Genomic DNA, 21,112 nt, shown 5'->3' on the forward strand with positions numbered 1-21,112 from the left:
TTCCATAGGCTTAGTTATGTCATCAATAGATGTGGCTTCATACTACACAACATACTTCTTCAACTACCGTAGTGTTTAGGTTGTCCATAGGGTCCAAAACGTTTCAAAACATTTTGTAACGGAGAATGAAAACAAAATCTTCTTGTTAAACTGTTCGGGTAGTAGGCTCCCTCCCCGTTTCAAAAGGTTCTATTCTTGCTGTAGATACAACCCTGACCTCTGCCAGCCAGGCAGTAGGGATTGGACATTGTGTGAATGAGTATGTAAATTAATTTAGCGGGAACTCAGCATGCACAGGGCTGTGGTTAATCCCATACCTTATAACTACTGTGAGTTCAATTAGGGTTCATTCCAGCCAGCTACTCTAGTCATTCTGATGCCATGCTGTGTGAATGCCCATAGAAACACTATAGAACTGCAGAAGACCACAGTCAATGTGTTGGTTTGGAAAACGGACCAACCAGAGTTCAGTTGTTTTAATCAATGCTTCTACTGTGCATCTAGATGACAAACATTACATCGTCATTTTTTAAATGTATGTAAAGAGCTTATTTTGATACGAAACTGCAAAGTGTTAGGTGCAAAGTGATATGTTGGTAGTGTATATTTTGTGGGGAAAAAACTGTATTCTGTTTACTGTTGTATTGCACGTTTTATTCAGAAATAATAGCATATGAATTGTTTGAGTCAACCAAAACGCTTGTACTGTACAACCACAGAGSACATTGCAGTTGTTTTTTGTAAGATATGAAATATTTCATATTGTATATTTCCATTAGATATTAAAGTATATTTTGATAAAACAGAATACTTTACATTCATTGTATATGTTCTATAACTGAATAATACAGAACTATGTCCTACTTGTTCTCTTATTGTCTCAAAAATACTTTTTCCTGTTTACAATCTGTTTGCCGCTTTCCATCAAAGTAAAAGCATTGTGCGTCATTAATATTATTTTTTAAAGAAACGTTACATAGATTACCTGATTACTGTACCACAGTATTTCCTGCAAAATATGTCAATATAATAAAGAATACATTCGCATTTTGGATTCTCAGTTTACTAATGAAAACAATAGATGGTAGATTATACAAACAATGATCTTGTTACTCTCCTCCACTCTCCTCATCAACCACGGGCCCATTCTGAGAACCGGACTACTCCATTATGGTGTCTGGTGGGGGGACCGGACTGCTTCATTACGTGTTTGGTGGAGGGACCAGACTGCTTCATTACGGTGTCCGGTGGAGGGACCGGACTGCTTCATTACTGTGTCTGGTGAGGGGACCGGACTGCTTCATTACGGTGTCTGGTGGAGGGTATGAGGACTCCCTTAAAGAAAAAAACAATCAGACAGGGCCAAAATATATTTTCTTTTAAGGATATTCTCTGGTACTTTTGTATATTTTTTWGCCAGTAGTTCTGAAAGTTGCACCCACAAGTGGTCCCCGAAAATTGCGTACTACGTCACCTGCAGATGGTGTGTGTGTGTGTCTTGCTAGCTGTCACTCAAATGGGGATGGGCTGAAGCTCATTGGTTGAACCTAATTGCTAGGGTGCTGGCCCACACAGGGGTAAATGTAGGTAAAATGGTGCTGCACAGCTTCCAGAAAACTGTCGCTTTCAAACTAGGGATTTTGTGGCACATTGAGAGTAATTCTGCATGTATGAACTAAAATTGACACATCCAGACCAAAGTTGGAGGTTTAAAAAATGCTTATTAGTGGTCAAAGTACCAGAGCATGTCTTTAAACCACTCTAGGATGATCATTTAATTCTAGGGGCGCAACTTTCACTGGCAACGGTGTGCTTTAGGACCATGCGGACGCCTCCGAGCGGTCGGGTAGGCTGTTTGGAGTGTTTATCCGACTGGATAAAGAAAATAATAATAATTTGCCCCCCCCCCCACTTCTAAAACCAAAGTTGCGCCCCTGTTTAAATTCACCTATTCAATCGAGCCTGATCAAATACTTGAACTGTTTCCTTGGATACCCCCGCTTTTCGGAGAACTTTGAGATGCGGAGGATGTCGATGACGAAGAAGCCCTTGAGTGTGGAGTGGTTGGCTTTGGCTCCATCTTCGGCTCCTTGAATAGGGGTGAGTGTAGAGACAGAATTCATTTCTAGACATTGAGAGTGTTCGTCTCTGTATTTATGTATTCATGCTGTACTGAATAGCAGTGTGTGTGTGTGTGTGTGTGTGTGTGTGTGTGTGTGTGTGGTGTGTGTGTGTGTGTGTGTGTGTGTGTGTGTGTGTGTGTGTGTGTGTGTGTGTGTGTGTGTGTGTGGTGTGTGGTGTGTGTGTGGTGTGTGTGTGTGTGTGTGTGTGTGTGTACCTCTGGTGTTATCAGTAGCAGACACACAACTCTCTAAGGCAGCGCCTTCTTGTTTGTGGACAGATGGATCTGCGGTGGAGTTTATCTCAATGCTCCAGGGATGTGTTTTGCCTTTGTTAGACGAAGAACATGTAAACCATGAAAATGTATCCGACATCTTCAGTGTGGTAGTGAATGAACTATATATCAGTGAATGAGTATATCGCACAATAACACATACCATGAGTGTACAAAACATTATGAATACACCTGCTCTTCCATGACATAAGCCGTGGTTCACATTGGAAGTTTCAAATTCTATTTATTGGCATATCCGATTCCAATCTGTTCTTTTTCCTGCATTCGGACAGCAAAAAGCACATGGATCGGATAGTTCATGCCACATTTGAAGGTGGTTTGAAGTCAGATACAAATCTGATTCCTGGCCATGTGACTTGTGTCTGAACGGTCAAATCTGATTTATTTGCTAGAAAGCTAACGACTAACTAGCTAGCTAGGTGACTGCTGTGGCTAGCAAGGTGACTGCTGTGGCTAGCAAGGTGACTGCTGTGGCTAGCCAAAAATGACTTGTTTTGAAAGTTGGATCTTAACGTTTGAGGCGTTATAAGTGTTCTTACACTAGGATTTTAAACATTCAAAGCAACTGGGAAACGTCCATGACAACGTTGTTATCACCTTAACTTGCTACATAAGTTCTGAGTGATAGGCAAGCACGAGCACCAGCGACCCAATCAGCCTACACCACTGCACACATACCCGTTGTTTACTAATGACAACAAGCGTAGCCATGTGTAGCAAATGACTAGCTTGTCTGAACACACGACATCTGACATTTGGTCAACTTGTCTGTTTTAGACAGTCAGCTAGTTCAAAACGGATTTGGAACAAAACAAAACACAATTTAAACAATTAAGACCTGCGGTGTGAACAAGGGCTTTAGACTGTCCAGGTGAAAGCTTATGAATCCCCTATATCAGATCCCACCTTCAATCGTTGTAGAACTGAAGGGGAGGACGACAGGTAACACAATATTTTTTTCCGCCCACGGATTCTCGGTATGGTAGTAGGCGTCAGCACACCGGGTTCTCGTGGTTCAAGAAACTGCAGCGCTGCCTGGTTCTTCACTGCTCAACACAGGCGCCACTATTCCCGTGTGGTATCAAGAAAATGGTCCACCACCGAAAAGGACATCCATCCCCCAACTTGACAAACTTCTCAATTGGAAGGCAATTGGAATCAACATGGGGCGCAGCATCCCTCGTGGAATGACACGCCGTTGTAGACGTCCCATGCCCCCGACCGCAATGAGGCTGTTCTGAGGGCATAAAGGGGGTGCAAACTTAATCTATTAGGAAGATGTCTTCACTCGTTTTGTAAGCACTCGGTGTATAACAGTAATCGATCACTGTTTTTTCTCTCTGTTTTCTCTCTGTTTTTCATCTCTCTCTCTCCTCTCTCTGCATCCTCTCTCTCTCTTCTCTCTCCTCTCCCCTCTCTCTTCTCTCTCTCATCTCTCCTCTCTCTCTCTCTCTCCTCTCGTCCTCTCTCTCTCTCTCTCTCTTCTTCTCTCATCTCTCTCTCTCTCGTCCTCCCTCTCTCCTCCTCTCTCTCCTCTCTCTCTCTCCTCTCTCTCTCTGCCTCTACTCTCTCCTCATCTCTCTCTCTACCCTCTCTCTCGATCTCTCTCTACTCTCTCGTCCCTTGCTCCATCTCTTCTCTCTCTCTCTTTCTCAACACACACACACACACATCACACACACCACCACACACGACAGCCACACACACACACACACACACACACACACACACACACACCCACACACACACACACACCACACACACACACCACACACACACCACACACACAAGCACAGCACCACACACACAAACCTTTTCCTCAGTCTCTAACTACAGACAGACAGGTGAGCCCCAAAGTAGTGAAAGGTATGAGCTATTTTCATAATTGCACTGTACTTAATGAATGACAGCCTTCTGTACCTGTGGCATTTCTGTATCAAGCGTAGGGCTCCCATCGATGTCATTCTCTTTGCAGATTGAAGAGCTGGTATTTTCAGGTGAGTTCCTGTCTTTCTCAGTCAATGATTCCAACTTTGTGATTGGACGAAATTCACAATTAACTGAGTGGTTCTATCATGTAACAGCAGACTAAAATGTACATCTAACAGCAGACATCCGACTGAAGTGTACATCTAACAGCAGACTAAAATGTACATCTAACAGCAGACTAAAATGTACATCCAACAGCAGACTGAAATGTACATCTAACAGCAGACTAAAATGTACATCTAACAGCAGACATCCGACTGAAGTGTACATCTAACAGCAGACTAAAATGTACATCTAACAGCAGACTGAAATGTACAAATGTAAATGTAACAGCATATCTCAGTAGGGTAAAATGTTGAGAATGATTTGGCAAATCATGAGCAATGATCCTCGTCCAGACAAACCTTGTCTGGGTGTTCTGGGTGAGGAAGGGGATCTTTTGTAGCCTTGGTCAAAATCTAGAGGAGAACAATACAAAGAAGCTCTCTTAGCTTCACACTACCAACCATACAACCTGGATAAACATGTATGATYAACAATCTGCGACTTCTACAAAACCTCATGTCACTCAAGGAATGAGACTATCCCAGACAGATACACACCTGATCTTGGCTGTTGGAATGAGGAGGATTTCTCCCAATAAGGTCCTCGTCCTCTACTGTCTCTGCCACTCTCTAAAAGATAAAGACACAACACCACAATACTACAGTTTGCTTAACTATAATCCACACCTCAACACATTACATATAACCCTCATATACATTATTTCAAGGAGAGAAATGGAAAATGGTCCCATTGCACTGGTAAGGGACTAGGGAAGAAAGAACAGTTTAAACTTGATTGTAACCCAGAAGGACATTTGGTTATAGGCAGGGGTAATATGATGAAAAAACTTAGAGCACATACAAAAGAGTTAAAAAACAACAATACCCCACAAAGTACATAGAAACATAATTATATGAAGGGGTGGTGGGGGCATAATTATTATTATTATATTTATGTTTTATCCTGGGGATAAACACTCTAAACAGCCCAACCGACCGCTTGGAGGCGTCCGCATGGTCCTAAAGCACACCGTTGCCTCGTTTTGTATCACATTCCAATGATAAAACTGGGGGATGACAAAAATGCTATTTCAGAATGTGGGTGGGACATGTCCCTCCCYTCCCCAGTGAAAGTTGCACCCCTGGTTATATGCAATTTCAGGCAATAGAGTGCATGTCCAAATCAGGATCATTTGATTCCCTTTCCATACCAGGGCCCTGTGTTTAACATGTTCATGGTGGTGGGTACAAAGGAGTGCTCGTATCTGTTGCTTTTTAGTCCGGGGAGTTGTATCTGGAACCTGAGGGTAGGAGCTGGATCTCAGAGTGGAGGGCTTGMTCACTGTCATGGAACGGATAGCTTTGGGTAAGAGGACAATAAAAGAGTGGAGGAGAGAGAATAGAATGAGGTGTCGGCCTACCTGGTCAACGGGAACATCTACTGCTGTGTTCTCATCCTCCAGCACCTCCTCAGCCCCCTGCACCTCCGCTCTCTTCCTCCGTACAGCTCTGAACACACTGGCCTGGGCTACAACACACACCAACATGAACATGAATGATCAATCATTGTAAATGTGCATTGACACAATCATGAATGCAATATTTCACACTATGCCAAGGGCCACACCAGACCATTTGCCAGGGGCCACACCAGACCATATGCCAGGCGCCACTGCAGCTGCAGCTACCATATGCCAGGGGCCACTGCAGCACCAGACCATATGCCAAGGGCCACACCAGACCATATGCCAGGGGCCACACCAGACAATATGCCAGGGGCAACACCAGACCATATGCCAGGGGCCACACCAGACCATATGCCAGGGGCCACACCAGACCCACAAGCTGCTTTCTTGTGGCTCCCCTTCTGGTATCTAATTCCTATTCAAATCAGGTCCTCAGTGAGAACAGCAAGCCTGACACTGGCCCCCAGGTAAATGGAGTGTGTGTCTGTGTGCTCTTACCTGGTCCAGTCCTTGGTGGAGGCCTGGGATGGCCTCTGTTCCTCACTCGGACTTTCACTGGTTTGGCGTAGAAGATAGAGCTCTCCTCCTTCACTGGCCTCCTCTGGATGGATGGGAGAGCCGTCTCCCCCACCTCATCCCCAGTGGACTTCACCCTCCGCCCATCTGACTGGGACCACAACACCAGGGTCGTGTTCATTAGGCACCAAAGGGAAGAAAACAGACTGAAACAGGGCTGGACTACTTTATACAATAAGAATTTTTTATTTTCCACTACAGTTCTTTGACAGTACCTCTGGAGAGTCCAGGAGAGCAGAGTCACTGAAGCTGTCCTCAGGGCCACTGGCTGCCTTCCTGCCCTGAGCAAGACAAAGGGAGACACGGTGTACCTTTATAACCAAGCTCAATTGTCCTACAGACCAAAATAAATATACAAAATATTAGACTATGAAGTGTTAGACATACAGTAGGTGTTAGACAGACAGTAGCTTACCTTATATCTCCTTGACAGCCTTCTATTTCCAGGGTAATTTCTGGAAAATAATGTGAAACTCATATGATATAGAAATCCATATTATATTATATCATATTTATTATATTATATTATACTCAATCATATTATATATTATATGTATAATATTATTATATCATATTATAATATATTATATCATATTATATTTATTATATTATATCATATTAAAATATATGATATCATATTATATATTTAATTATATGATATAATTTCATATCATATTCAATTCATTATATAATAATATATTATATCATACTATATTATATGATATCATATTATATTATATAATTTCATATCATATATTTATTATATAATATTATACTATATCATATTATATCATATCAGATGTATTATATTATATTAAAATATATCATATATTATATAATATGTTATATCATATCATACTATATTCCAATATATTATATCATATCAGATGTATTATATTATATTAAAATATATCATATATTATATCATATGTTATATCATATCATACTATATTCCAATATATTATATCATATTTATTATATTATATGATATTATATTAAAATATATGATATTATATTATATGATATTTATTTTATTATATCATATTATATTCTAATATATTATATTATATTATATCATATCACATTAAAATATATATCATATTATATTCATCCGTTATTTTACCAGATAAATTGACTGAGAACACGTTCTCATTTACAGCAACGACCTGGGGAATAGTTACAGGGGAAAGGAGGGGGATGAATGAGCCAATTGTAAGCTGGGGATGATTAGGTGACCGTGATGGTTTGAGGGCCAGAATGGGAATTTAGCCAGGACACCGGGAACACCCCTACTCTTACGATAAGTGCCATGGGATCTTTAATGACCTCAGAGAGTCAGGACACCCGTTTAACGTCCCATCCAAAAGACGGCACCCTACACAGGGCAGTGTCCCCAATCACGGCCCTGGGGCATTGGGATATTTTTTACACCAGAGGAAAGAGTGCCTCCTACTGGCCCTCCAACACCACTTCCAGCAGCATCTGGTCTCCCATCCAGGGACTGACCAGGACCAACCCTGCTTAGCTTCAGAAGCAAGCCAGCAGTGGTATGCAGGGTGGTATGCTTATATTATTTAATATTATATTATAATATATTTATTATATCATATTATATTATGATATATGTATTATATTATATCATATTATATTTATTTTATCATATTATATTATAATATATTTATTATATCATATTATATTTATTTTATCATATTATATTATAATATATTTATTATATTATATCATATTATATATATTTTATCATATTATATCATATTATATTAAAATATATGATATTATATTTATTATATTTATTATATCATATTATATTTATTATATCATATCATATTATATTTATTATATCATATTATATTTATGATATTATATAATATTATTTAATATATTTATTTTACCTTTATTTTAGTAGCGAGTCCCATTGAGACCAATATATCTTTAGAATAGAATACCCACACAGTCTTACATTTGACCTTTTGGTCATTTAGCAGACACTCTTATCCAGAGCGAATACAGTTAGTGCATTGATCTTAATATAGCTAGGTGGGACAACCACATATCTCAGTCATAGTAAGAACAATTGTTCTTCACTAAAGTAGTTATCAGCAAAGTCAGAGTTTGTAAGGGGGGAGAAAAAGTCAAGTTGAGTTCACAAAAGTATTTTTTGTCTTGGCTGCCTAAATGCTGCTTGTTCTATTTTCATATTATCTAACAATCTCTGTACTATGATAATTCCATCCATACCTCTCAGAGGCTTTAGGAACCAACAGCTCCACGTAGGGAAGCTTCTTGAACCTCTCTGCTCCCACTGCCACGTAGAACTGGCCACTCACCAGCTCGTCTGCACTGGACACAGTTACACCCTCTAGAGTGCACAACCTGAGGGGTCACAGGGTCAGGGGTCACTAATGGGGTCAGAGAGACTGTCATCTGTGTACCTGAGGGGTCGTTGGGCTGCCATTAATAGGTCAAACATGCTGTGTGAAGGTGTGTGTGTGTGTGTGTGTGTGTCTGTGTGTGCGTATGTACAGTATATATGCATGTGTGAGGGTGTGTGTGTGTACGTATCTGACCTGCGCACTGCTCCAGTGCGTAAACTGGCCTTCTCTGTGACTAGACCGAGGATCTGATCCAGGTCGTGCTGCCAGGTCCTGGGAATTATGAAACGGAATGGCGAGCAGCGAAGATCTTCGTTGCGGAAAACACTGTAAAGGAACACGCAAATAAGTAGTGTGTTTCTATGTGTGTAGTATTTGAGAATGGGAGTGTGTTAACAGGGAAACTTACTGTATGATACAGGGTAGAGGAATATACTTTCTCCATTTTGCTGACACATTCGGTCTGTGAAGTAATCTTGCCTAGGAAAGAAAGACAGGACATTACAAAAGAATACTGCACTGTAGTTTTAGATAGATTTGTCGGTCAAAATCAAATACAAGAAAGAAATAACACTTCCTCTGATCAGTGAATGCCAAATTTGTCACGTTCCTGACCTATTTTCTGTTGTTTTGTATGTGTTAGTCGGTCAGGGCGTGAGTGTGGGTGGGCATTTCTATGTTTTGTGTTTCTATGTTTAGGTCTTGTAATCAGCCTTATATGGTTCTCAATCAGAGACAGGTGTTTGACGTTTTCCTCTGATTGAGAACCATATATAGGTTGGCTGTTCACACTGTTTGTTTGTGGGTGATTGTCTCCTGTGTCTTTCGTGTCTGTGCACCACACGGGACTGTTTTGGCTGTTCGTTCGTTTGATGTAGTCTGTTCCTGTTCGTGAGTTCTGCGTGTAGTTATGTAAGTTCCATGTTCAGGTCTGTCTACGTCGTGTTTGTTATTTTGTAAATTTCCAAGTGTTTTCGTATTCGTCTTTGTATTTCAAATAAATTCATTTATGTCTACATACCTCGGCTGCGTGTTGGTCCGACCCATGCTCCTCCTCGTCCGAGGAGGAGGCAGATTTAACGCCGTTACAGAATCACCCACCAACCTAGGACCAAGCGGCGGGGGAGAGCTCAAAAGAGCAACCAGGACTCGTGGACTTGGGACGAAGTATTGGAGGGAAAAGGACACTGGGTGCACATTGGGGAATATCGCCGCGCTCGTGAGGAGATGGAGGCAGCAAGGCCCAACAGCGGTGGTATGAGAGGCAGCAAGGAGACGTGGCTGGAAGCCTGAAAAGCCCGTGAGTACTACCCAAAAATTTCTTGGGGGGGGCTAAGAGGTAGTGGGCCAAGGGCAGGTAGGAGACCTGCGCCACTTCCCAGGCTAACCGTGGAGAGCGGGAGTACGGGCAAAACCCCGTTGTTACGCAGTAGGCGCATGGTGTCTCCTGTATGTGTGCATAGCCCGGTGCGGGTTATTCCACCTCCCCGCACTGGTAGGGCTAGATTGGGCATTGAGCCAGGTGTCATGAGGCCGGCTCAACGCGTCTGGTCTCCAGTGCGTCTTCTCGGGCCGGCATTCATGGCACCAGCCTTACGCATGGTGTCCCCGGTTCGCCTACATAGCCCGGTGCGGGTTATTCCACCTCCCCGCACTGGCGGGCGGACGGGGAGTATTTCAGCCAGGTAAGGTTGGGCAGGCTCAATGCTCAAGGGAGCCAGTACGCCTGCACGGTCCGGTATTTCCGGCGCCACCTCCCGCCCAGCCTAGTACCACAGTGCCTACACCAAGCACCAGGCTTCCAGTGCGTTTCCAGAGCCCTGTTCTCCTCCACGCACTTCTCCTGTGGTGCGTGTCTCCAGCCCAGTGCTTCCAGTTCCGGCACCACGCACTAAGCACCTGTGCGTCTCCAGAGCCCTGTACACACTGTTCCTTCTCCCCGTACTAGTCCTGATGTGCGTGCCCTCAGCCCGGTATCTCCAGTTCCGGTACACGCACCAGGCACAGAGTACGTCTTGAGAGTCCAGTGTGCCCTGTTCCTGTCCCCGCACTAGCATGAAGGTGCGTGTCCTTAGCCCGGTGCCTCCAGTTCCGGCACCACGCACCAGGTCTACAGTGCGCCTTATCCGGCCAGAGCCATCCGTCTCCCCAGCGCCATCTGAGCCATCCGTCTCCCCAGCGCCATCTGAGCCATCCGTCTCCCAGCGCATCTGAGCCATCCGTCTCCCAGCGCCATCTGAGCCATCCGTCTCCCCAGCGCCATCTGAGCATCCGTCTCCCCAGCGCCATCTGAGCCATCCGTCTCCCCAGCGCCGTCTGAGCCATCCGTCTGTCCCGAGCCATTAGAGCCGCCCGTCTGGCCGAGCCGTCAGAGCCGATAGTCAGTCAGGAGCCGCTAGAGCCATTTACCAGACAGGATCTGCCAGAGCCGCCAACCAGACAGGATCTGCCAGAGCCGCCAACCAGACAGGATCTGCCAGACCGCCAACCAGCCAGGATCTGCCAGAGCGCCAACCAGACAGGATCTGCCAGAGCCGCCAACCAGACAGGATCTGCCAGAGCCGCCAACCAGACAGGATCTGCCAGAGCCGCCAGCCAGACAGGATCTGCCAGAGCCGTCAGCGAGCCATGAGCAGCCAGAGCGTCAGCGGCATGAGCAGCAGAGCCGTCAGCGAGCATGAGCAGAGCCGTCAGCGAGCCATGAGCGCCAGAGCCGTCAGCGAGCCATGAGCGCCAGAGCCGTCAGCGAGCCATGAGCGTCCAGAGCCGTCAGCCTGCAAGAGCGTCCAGAGCGTCAGGCTGCATGAGCGTCAGAGCCGTCAGCCTGCCATGAGCGTCCAGAGCCGTCAGCCTGCCATGAGCGTCCAGAGCCGTCAGCCTGCCATGAGCGTCAAGAGCCGTCAGCTGCATGAGCGTCCAGAGCGTCAGCTGCCATGAGCGTCCAGAGCCGTCAGCCTGCCATGAGCGTCCAGAGCCGTCAGCCTGCCATGAGCGTCCAGAGCCGTCAGCCTGCCATGAGCGTCCAGAGCCGTCAGTCAGCCATGAGCTGCCCCTCAGCCCTAAGCTGCTAGTAATCCAGAACTGCCCCTCAGTCCAGAGCTGTCTCTCTGTCCGGAGCTGCCCTTCAGTCCGGAGTTGCCCCTCTATCCTGAGCTACTCTATCCTGAGCTACCTCTCTATCCTGAGCTACCTCTCTATCCCGACCTACCTCGCTGTCCTGAGCTACCTTGTTCGGAGCTGTCCCTTATCTTGGTGTTGCCCCTTAATTTAGGTGGGGCTATTTGGAGGGTGGTCATTTTGAGGAGGCTACGGAAGCTGGGATTGACTATGGTGGGGTGGGGACCTCGTCCAGAGCCTGAGCCACCACCGTGGTCAGATGCCCACCAGACCCTCCCCTGACTTTTGGTAGTGCGTCCGGAGTATGCACCTTGAGGGGGGGTTATGTCACGTTCCTGACCTATTTTCTGTTGTTTTGTATGTGTTAGTCGGTCAGGGCGTGAGTGTGGGGGGCATTTCTATGTTGTGTTTCTATGTTTAGGTCTTGTAATCAGCCTTATATGGTTCTCAATCAGAGACAGGTGTTTGCGTTTTCCTCTGATTGAGAACCATATATAGGTTGGCTGTTCACACTGTTTGTTTGTGGGTGATTGTCTCCTGTGTCTTTCGTGTCTGTGTATGTGCACCACACGGGACTGTTTTGGCTGTTCGTTCCGTTTGATGTAGTCTGTTCCTGTTCGTGAGTTCTGCGTGTAGTTATGTAAGTTCCATGTTCAGGTCTGTCTACGTCGTGTTTGTTATTTTGTAAATTTCCAAGTGTTTTCGTATTCGTCTTTGTATTTCAAATAAATTCATTTATGTCTACATACCTCGCTGCGTGTTGGTCCGACCCATGCTCCTCCTCGTCCGAGGAGGAGGCAGATTTAGAACGCCGTTACAAAATTAAACCATGTGATGAAACATTGATATCAAGTGTGCCATTTGATATAATTTACTAAAATAAAATTCCAATTGTATTAATTTCGGAACAGAACATCCATAGACATTTCACAATAAGCGGTTATAATCTATTATTATTACTATTATTATAATTATTATTATTATTATTATAGCTTGTCAGTCAGAGGGCTGTGTCCATGGCAACACACATCATCATCTTGGCTAAAAACATACTGTATCTACATAACACATCTACAAAGACAGACTGAGTGCTCCACTTCATTGAATACATAAACCATATATAGCCACTCTGTCCACCATACTTCCCCTGACCTTTCTATTATGTCCAGAGTCTATGAAGTCAAGCCCTATTAAGTCAAGCCCTATTAAGTCAAGCCCTATTACGTCAAGCCCTATAAAAAAACTCAAGCCCTATAAAGTTAAGCCCTATAAAGTCAAGCCCTATGAAGTCAAGCCCTATGAAGTCAAGCCCTATGAATCAATCATTGTGTCTGACCACATAATATACCAATAAATCAATACTTCAATCAAAACCCAACCACAGCTAGAAAATAAATGTTTCTACAATGTTTCCACTGAAGTGGCACTATTCAACTTTGTTTTTGTATTTAAACAGAGTGGTAGGCATGGGGCTGCCAGCAAAGGGCTGGGTAGGCTGGGAATCAGGCCTGCCCAGGCTTGTTCAGAGCCCTGATAACACAGGAGGAGGCCACTGTGTGGCTTAGTTCTCTAAACAGAGTTACCAAGCTAACAATTCTAGTGAGAGAGAATGTTTTTGAATTGTTACCTGTAGTGTTCCCCAGATGTTTGAGTGTCCAGTTTTCGGGTTAGTTAAGGGAACATTTTATGTATGTTAACAAAAACCTCCTGAGAACCAATTTAGCATGTTTTGACATTAGATAAATCTCACCTCTGTTAAAAGTACACTCAAGAAAAACAATTTTATTGATCAGAGTGATTCCGGAGTTAACATTAAAACAGGGTTATATGCCCCACCAACATTAGACAACTATACAAAAATCCCTAAAATGTCTGAAATAAGTCAGTCACATCAATGATGAGAGAATAGTCTGATTAAATAACTGACAACTGACACAGACGTGGCGCAGCAGGAAGATTGAAATACTGTGAACCAAGAGGTTGTGATTTCAAGTCCAAGGGGCGGACATGTTGAATAATAACGACTGTAGAAATGAACATGCACAGTATAATCGTGTTATGTCAAAGTGTGTCAAATATCTAAGTTGAAAACACTGTACGTTAAAATAATTGTTTGTGTGAGTGTCCCTAACCTTGCCAACAAAGAGCTGTGAATGGATCAGTGGTTCACCAATCAGAGTCACGATGGGCTCGGCCACAGTATAAGGGGAGATGTGTATTAATTAAACCATTTTTGGAGAACGTTTCTTTGGAACCATCAGGCAACGTCCTGACGACTGAGTGGGGTGGGGGGTGAACATGCACAGGTAGCCCACTTTTTGTGATTTGTTTGATAATCGGATGAAAATATCATGACTGGTTCTGTTCATGCCACATTAAAAGGTAATACATTTTTCCTGTTTAAATGACATCTTAATTATAAAAAAAAAATTGCACAAGCAAGTGTGTGTACTGGATAGAGACCCCCCCCACGTTCTGGGTAAGTTCAAATAAAATACAATTTTATTGGTCACATACACATGGTTAGCAGATGGTAATGCGAGTGTAGCAAAGTTATGTTTGAGGAAATGGTCTTCTGGAAACAGTCCTTTWTTTATTTATTTATTTACATTTTTTTATTTAACCTTTATTTAACTAGGCAAGTCAGTTAATTAAGAACACATTCTTATTTATTCCYTGCACCTCACTGACACATTCCTATGAAAACTTTAGGTAATGACCCAATGAGACTCTCAAGCATGAAACACCCCAAGAACCTCACTGCCGATAGACTACCGATAGATCGTTATCACCGTGGGAGGCTGCTACTTCTCTTGCTAGAACAAAAGTGGTACCTGCTGTGTGCTGAACCAATGATGTGTATAAAGCCTCGATGACTGACAGGGGGACGCTGTATTGAAGCCACCTCACAGACATCTAGGTACTCCTCTTCAATTGTAAAAAAGATTTTGGTCACTAAAGACCCTGGTTCGATCCCAGGCTGGCCACGACCGGGAGACCCATGAGGCGGCACACAATTGACAGAGCGTCATCCGGGTTAAGGGAGGGTTTGGCCGGCTGGGACATGTCCCATTGCACTCTAGCGACTCCTTGTGGCGGGCCGGGCGCATGCACGCTGACTTCGGTCGCCAGCTGTACAGTGTTTCCTCTGACACATTGGTGCGGCTGGCCTCCGGGTTAAGCGAGCAGTGAGTCAAGAAGCAGTGCGGTTTGGCGGGGTCGTGTTTCGGGAGGACGCATAGCTCTCGACCTTTGCCTCTCCTCAGTCGGTACGGGAGTTGCAGCGATGGGACAAGAATGTAACTACCAATTGGATATCATGAAATTTGGGAGAAAAGGAGCACATTTTTGGGGGGAATAATAATAATTGTTTGGAAGATATAGAAATGCATTTATTCATGTCAACATTCATTTTTGACATTTGTAATCTATCTGTAATTTTGTCCTTGAAACATTTAATTGAAATACTGTAGAATTCCATTCATTCCTATGGAGGACTGCTCCTACTGGGGAGTGCCAATATGGCCTACCGGTGGCTTTAAAGCCTCTCAATGGCCAATACACAGCTTCAGAAATTCAGGGTTTGTATACGTCACTGGTGCTGACTAGGTAGCGTCGTAACTTGTAGAATCCCAATGCTCGTCAGTGGCCAACAACTTGATTTTGAGCCAATCAGACAGCACGAACCCCGACATGGGAGAGCCAACAAAAAAAAGTAATAAATAGGGTTGTTTCTCGGTACATTCACAGATGAGCCAGTCACACTTCATATTCAATGTTGGCTATATGGGATGGTAGCTAGCTACTGTATGTGCAGAGACGCAATGCACACAACACTAAATACTTCCTCCAAGCTAGCTAATCACTGTAGCTAGTATTGACTTTCTAATTAAATAACAATGGATTAGCTAGTTTTCATGAAACGCCAGTCTGATGTTGTGCTAGCTAGCGAATATGCTAACGGGGCTGGCAGTATGGGATTATGGAGAGTGAATTAAATTGTTTTTTCATCATCTTGCTAGGTAGTTATCTAGCTGGGGGCATCTGGCTAGTATCAACAAGGGTGTTCTACAAAATAGCAACATTAGAGCAGATAGCTTGGAATCTAGACCATAAGCAATACACACAAATATTCATTGCCAAACAGCGCTACTGCCACCTTGTAGTTTGGAGTATTTTAACAAGGCTGACGACTTCCAAGGTCTTTGCTGTGTGAACACAGCAAGTAGCCTAGTGTTAAGAGCGGCAGGTAGCCTAGTGGTTAGAGCGTTGGGCCAGTAACCAAAAGGTTGCTGGATCGAATCCTTGAGCTGACAAGGTAAAAATATGTCATTCTGCCCCTGAACAAGGCAGTTGACCCACTGTTCCCAGGTAGGCCGTCATTGTAAGTAAGAATTTGTTTTTAACTGTCTCGCCTAGTTTWAAAAAATCTATATATTTTTTTAAAGAGACAGAGTTTTGACACTGTACAGAGGTGCTAAGTACTGTCTGCAGTCGAACGTTTAACAATCCTACCGGTGTGTCTGAGTTTTTAAGGAAACGTTCTCTAAAGTTGTGAGAATGTTTGTTGTTAGCTGTAAAATCACTCTGTCTCTGCTAATATACAACACCATATAAGCGCACACCTACAGTACAGGCAGGGCACTCACACAATGGCAAAACAATATCTGTGCCAATCCAAGTGCCACACAATCGCCTTTCTACTGTTTCATATTAATGTTGATGGGTTAGTTATGGTGGCCCTTCGGGTCCCAGTCAGACAATGGAGAATGATTGTTCGCAGCTTTCCTGCAGTCAAATGATGAAATCGCCCTGTAGTGGCCTCATGGGTGGAATAGTATTCATGTTTTTCAGAATTTCCAAATGAACACCTTATTTTTCCCGCTGAAAACCCTGTGTTTCTATGTCAAATTGTTTTGTTATCTTTCAGTCAACTGTGATGTATAGTGTAATATTAGTATGCGAACTCAAAATGTTATACATTTCAACTCTATATCTGACATGGTACAGGTGTCTTCTTTTTTCTAAGCCCATAACCATGTGTGTGAGGTGTATACTTTCTTTTCAAAGTAGATTTGTTTTAAGACTTCCCTGACCCTGATTTAGCCCACCGCTGGGGGCTAAATGATATTGATATTGCTCTGAATCACTACACGCTCCACAGCTGAAAATGAAATACATGAATCTCTATCCATCCAGCCAGCCATTTGGGATGAAAACAAAGCAAGCACTTTCCATTGTGCGAACGGCTATTGAGATGCTGCGCTTGAAATGGGTTTATATGTGTCCATGATCTCATTAACACAAGATCTATCTTCCTTATATGAATGTATCCGATGATGAACAAGAGATCTATTGAAATGGGCCAAGAATGATCCGAGACACTGGAAGACTGAATACGGTACAGAACATTGATTTGTTATTGATGTGTGGTCTACATGCTGTGAGTTTGTGTTGGTGCTGAGGACCATTATTTACAGATGACATGTATCCAAAAATCAATACTATGCTATTGCTTTGGTCTATCATGCTTTGGTCTACCACAGTGTCCGGTATTATGACATGCAAAGCACATCCAAAACCAAATTTAAACACAATGAATATGAAGTGTGGTCAAATAAATAATCAATTATGACCATTGCTCAGTGGAAGAAAATCTGTTCTCTGTTACAACTGGTACCAGTTCAGATCTACCTGATTTTGAGGGTGTGTGTGTGTCAGCATGACCTACCCCAGATAGGTTAGGTTAGATTAATGAGTAACGGACTGTAGCACTGACAGAGACAGAAAACCATTTTGAAGCTTACCCGAGCTCCTTCTCCCATGGGTACAGGCTGCTTCTTCAGCCCTGTGTTCAAATAACTGCATGAAAAAACAAAACAATAGACATGATAAAGGTTCACATGTCATCCTCAGTGAGACACAGCTTAACACATGACTGTATTACTGACTGTATAACCGGCTGTATTACTGACTGTATTATTGTATGTATTACTGACTGTATTACTGACTGTATAACCGGCTGTATTANATGTATTACTGACTGTATTACTGACTGTATAACCGGCTGTATTACTGACTGTATTACTGACTGTATTACTAACTGTATTCCTGTATGCATTACTGCCTGTATTATTGTATGTATTACTGACTGTATTACTGACTGTATTACTGTATGAATTACTGACTGTATTACTGACTGTATAACCGACTGTATTACTAACTGTATTCCTGTATGCATTACTGCCTGTATTATTGTATGCATTACTGACTGTATTATTGTATGTTTTACTGACTGTAGTACTGCCTGTATTACTGTATGTTTTACTGCCTGTATTACTGACTGTATTACTCCCTGTAATACTGTATACATTACTGACTGTATTACTGTAAGTTTTACTGTCCTTATTACTGCCTGTATTACTGTATGTTTTACTGTCTGTATTACTGACTATTACTGACTGTATTATTGTATGCATTACTGACTGTATTATTGTATGCATTACTGCCTGTATTACTGTATGTTTTACTGTCTGTATTACTGCCTGTATTACTGTATGTTTTACTGACTGTATTACTGACTGTATTATTGTATGCATTACTGACTGTATTATTGTATGCATTACTGCCTGTATTACTGTATGTTTTACTGACTGTATTACTGCCTGTATTACTGACTGCATTATTGTATGTTTTACGGACTGTATTACTGTCTGTTTTACTGTATGTTTTACTGACTGTATTATTGTATGCATTACTGACTGTATTACTGTATGTATTTATATAATGGTTACTATCTACATTTATCTACTGCACACAGCGATAAACGTTAAAGAAAACATTTTAATAACATCATATCTAGACATTTACACAAACGTACAGTACATGGTAGACCTGTATACATAGGACCATATCTGGACCAACTGGGAGCAATGCCAGAGAACAACTTAAAAGTACCTTAAAGGGAAATTCTGCCGCTTTTCAACCTCATATTCATTAACTCCATCACTGTACCAGTGTCTATGTGAAAATGGTGCGTTTCTATGATATATGGTTAAAAAGATGAGAAGGTCCTAAAAAATTATGATCTGTGATATGATAGGGTAGGATTAAAAGTAGAAAAACTGTGATTTTTTTTGYCCAGAGGGAGGGTATTTTCTTGCTACTCACATCACCGCAAATCTCATAGTGTTTGAAAATGACTGTTTTAAAAATGTTTTACATGTTGATGATGTCATCGCGTTTTCACTTATGTAGACACTGGCATTGTGCTGGAGATAATGAAAATGTCAAAAATTGGTAGAATTGCCCTTTCTAATCTAGACAATTCTGCCTGATAGTCTACTCACTCAAGCTTCTTGAACCTCTCGAAGCCTGCGGCCACGTACTGGGCCCCGGTCTGGAGGTCATGCAGCTCCCTGACCCGGTGACCCTGCCGGGGGGTGTACAGGGTCCTCACGGCCAGCGGCGCCTGAATGCAGTGGGTCACGTCATTGAGAAACGCCTCCATGGTGGACACCTGTCGATGGTTGACTACAAACCTCCTGCCGGAGTAGAAGGGGTCCCCGTTCCTGTAGACGATCACACTCTTGACCGGAGGCAGGAGGAGGGTTGCTGACCCACAGGAAGCCATTTTTCCAGATACTCTGTCTGCCGTCTCTGGTCCCTGTCTGCCGTCTCTGGTACCTGTCTGCCGTCTCCGGTCCCTGTCTGCCGTCTCCGGTCCCTGTCTGCTCTGGGTACTTACCACTACCACTCAAACCTGTTCTAATTAATCTGTTGTTGTGTTCTGTGTGGTGGTCTCTCACAGCTCTGGACTGTCACGTTCTCTCTCTCTCTCCCTCTCTCTCACACACATATACTACTCTCTGGCGGCCGAGAGTATTTCCTGGTAGCCATGGCAGCAGAGCCAGCAATGACTGGCTTTGTGGGCTAAACCATTAGCAGCAACGAACGACAACAAAAGAGGGAGAGCGAGAGACAGAGGATGCAAGTGTTGTACACTGAATAAATAAGATAAACCATAAAACTCATCTTTATATATTTTTTAAAAACTATTCGAAAACCTGTTGAATTCACAACATGTGTAGCCTATGGCTGCTAGTTCTGTAGTATTTACAGTAAAATCTCAGGGATAACCCTTCTACAATAGAAGTTAATGCTCTGGGAGGGGACAAGAAGGTCTAGGAATACCATTTCCATACATCCATTTCAAACAGTCTCCCTTGACCTTGTATGGACTGTCAGGAAAGCACATGCAGCTTTTGTGTTTATTTTGATACCCACATAGACAGGACCAGTATGTTGTATAATATAATATGAACTTTTTTTAATGATTGTGTTGAGTGTGTGCTCTCAATGTGAAACATTTGTGTGAATCACCTGAGATAAACTGGCTATGGCAGGGAGTTCCCTTGAATCTTTCCCATAACTTCTTTAAAAACAATGGAGATTATCATGGTTAAAGGCAGTTATGCAGACAACAATTGTAGTGACGTAAAGGAACATCACATGTACTGTAACAACGGTAGTAACAACAGTATTAGTAGTAAAAAAAAGCAATAGCAAATTTAGTCAATGGATACTTACAAAAATAAACTTTATTAAATTGATATTTAATTTSTCAGTGTGTATTTGACAAGTGTATTTGACAACGTACCAACCGTTTGAGCTAAACAAAAGGTACCAATTGCATAGCTACATCGGCAACATTTCAAACTAGCTGTGGAGTGAGCTTACGGTAAGTTCATATTAACTCTATTACACTCACCCCTTCTAAACTCGCTACCCCGGCCGTTGAGCTGAGCCCAGCTGCCGATCCGTGCCACAGGCACCACTGTAACGGGGGTCAGTGTGCTGCTAACAGATTCATTTCCTCTACTCTCCAACTGCCCCATACCAGCCTCAAATCAGTGATCCTCTGCTTCGAAACAGACGTGGCTGCCCTCCTGGACAACATACTGACTGTTTGAGATATACAAAAGGTAGGGGAGAGTGGGGGTATGTTGAGACGTTTTTTTTTACATTCAGCTTCACTACCTCAAGGGAAATATGTACCAAAGATATCTACATACATTTCAGGATGTCGTGTATCCCTGGAAATATGTAAACATA

The 21,112-nt window shown here is 43.0% G+C and overlaps 1 protein-coding gene across 1 annotated transcript; it reads right to left on the reverse strand.

Annotated features, from left to right (window-relative positions):
* Nucleotides 1-212: 212 nt before the first annotated feature.
* dcdc2b (doublecortin domain containing 2B) lies at nt 213-19,986 on the reverse strand. The gene is made up of 13 exons (XM_023994909.1): nt 19,348-19,986; nt 17,806-17,860; nt 9,291-9,361; nt 9,077-9,208; nt 8,748-8,882; nt 6,907-6,946; nt 6,707-6,772; nt 6,414-6,582; nt 5,871-5,977; nt 5,008-5,079; nt 4,810-4,863; nt 4,337-4,447; nt 213-1,335 (listed from the first exon to the last, which is right to left on the reverse strand). Exons 1-13 carry the CDS (start codon nt 19,629-19,631, stop codon nt 1,270-1,272), a joined length of 1,362 nt encoding a protein of 453 aa, XP_023850677.1. The 5' UTR covers nt 19,632-19,986; the 3' UTR covers nt 213-1,269.
* Between the last annotated feature and the right edge of the window lie 1,126 nt (nt 19,987-21,112).

The sequence above is a fragment of the Salvelinus sp. IW2-2015 genome, linkage group LG9 (genome assembly GCF_002910315.2).
Source record: "Salvelinus sp. IW2-2015 linkage group LG9, ASM291031v2, whole genome shotgun sequence".
Taxonomy (NCBI): domain Eukaryota; kingdom Metazoa; phylum Chordata; class Actinopteri; order Salmoniformes; family Salmonidae; genus Salvelinus; species Salvelinus sp. IW2-2015.

Coding starts and splice junctions, on each gene's coding strand:
- dcdc2b (XM_023994909.1), bottom strand. CDS start 19,631: ATGGCTTCCTGTGGGTCAGCAACCCTCCTCCTGCCTCCGGTCAAGAGT. Junction 9,209..9,290: donor CCTCTACCCTGTATCATACA/GTAAGTTTCCCT, acceptor GTTCCTTTACAG/TGTTTTCCGCAACGAAGATC. Junction 4,864..5,007: donor ATTCCAACAGCCAAGATCAG/GTGTGTATCTGT, acceptor GTTCTCCTCTAG/ATTTTGACCAAGGCTACAAA.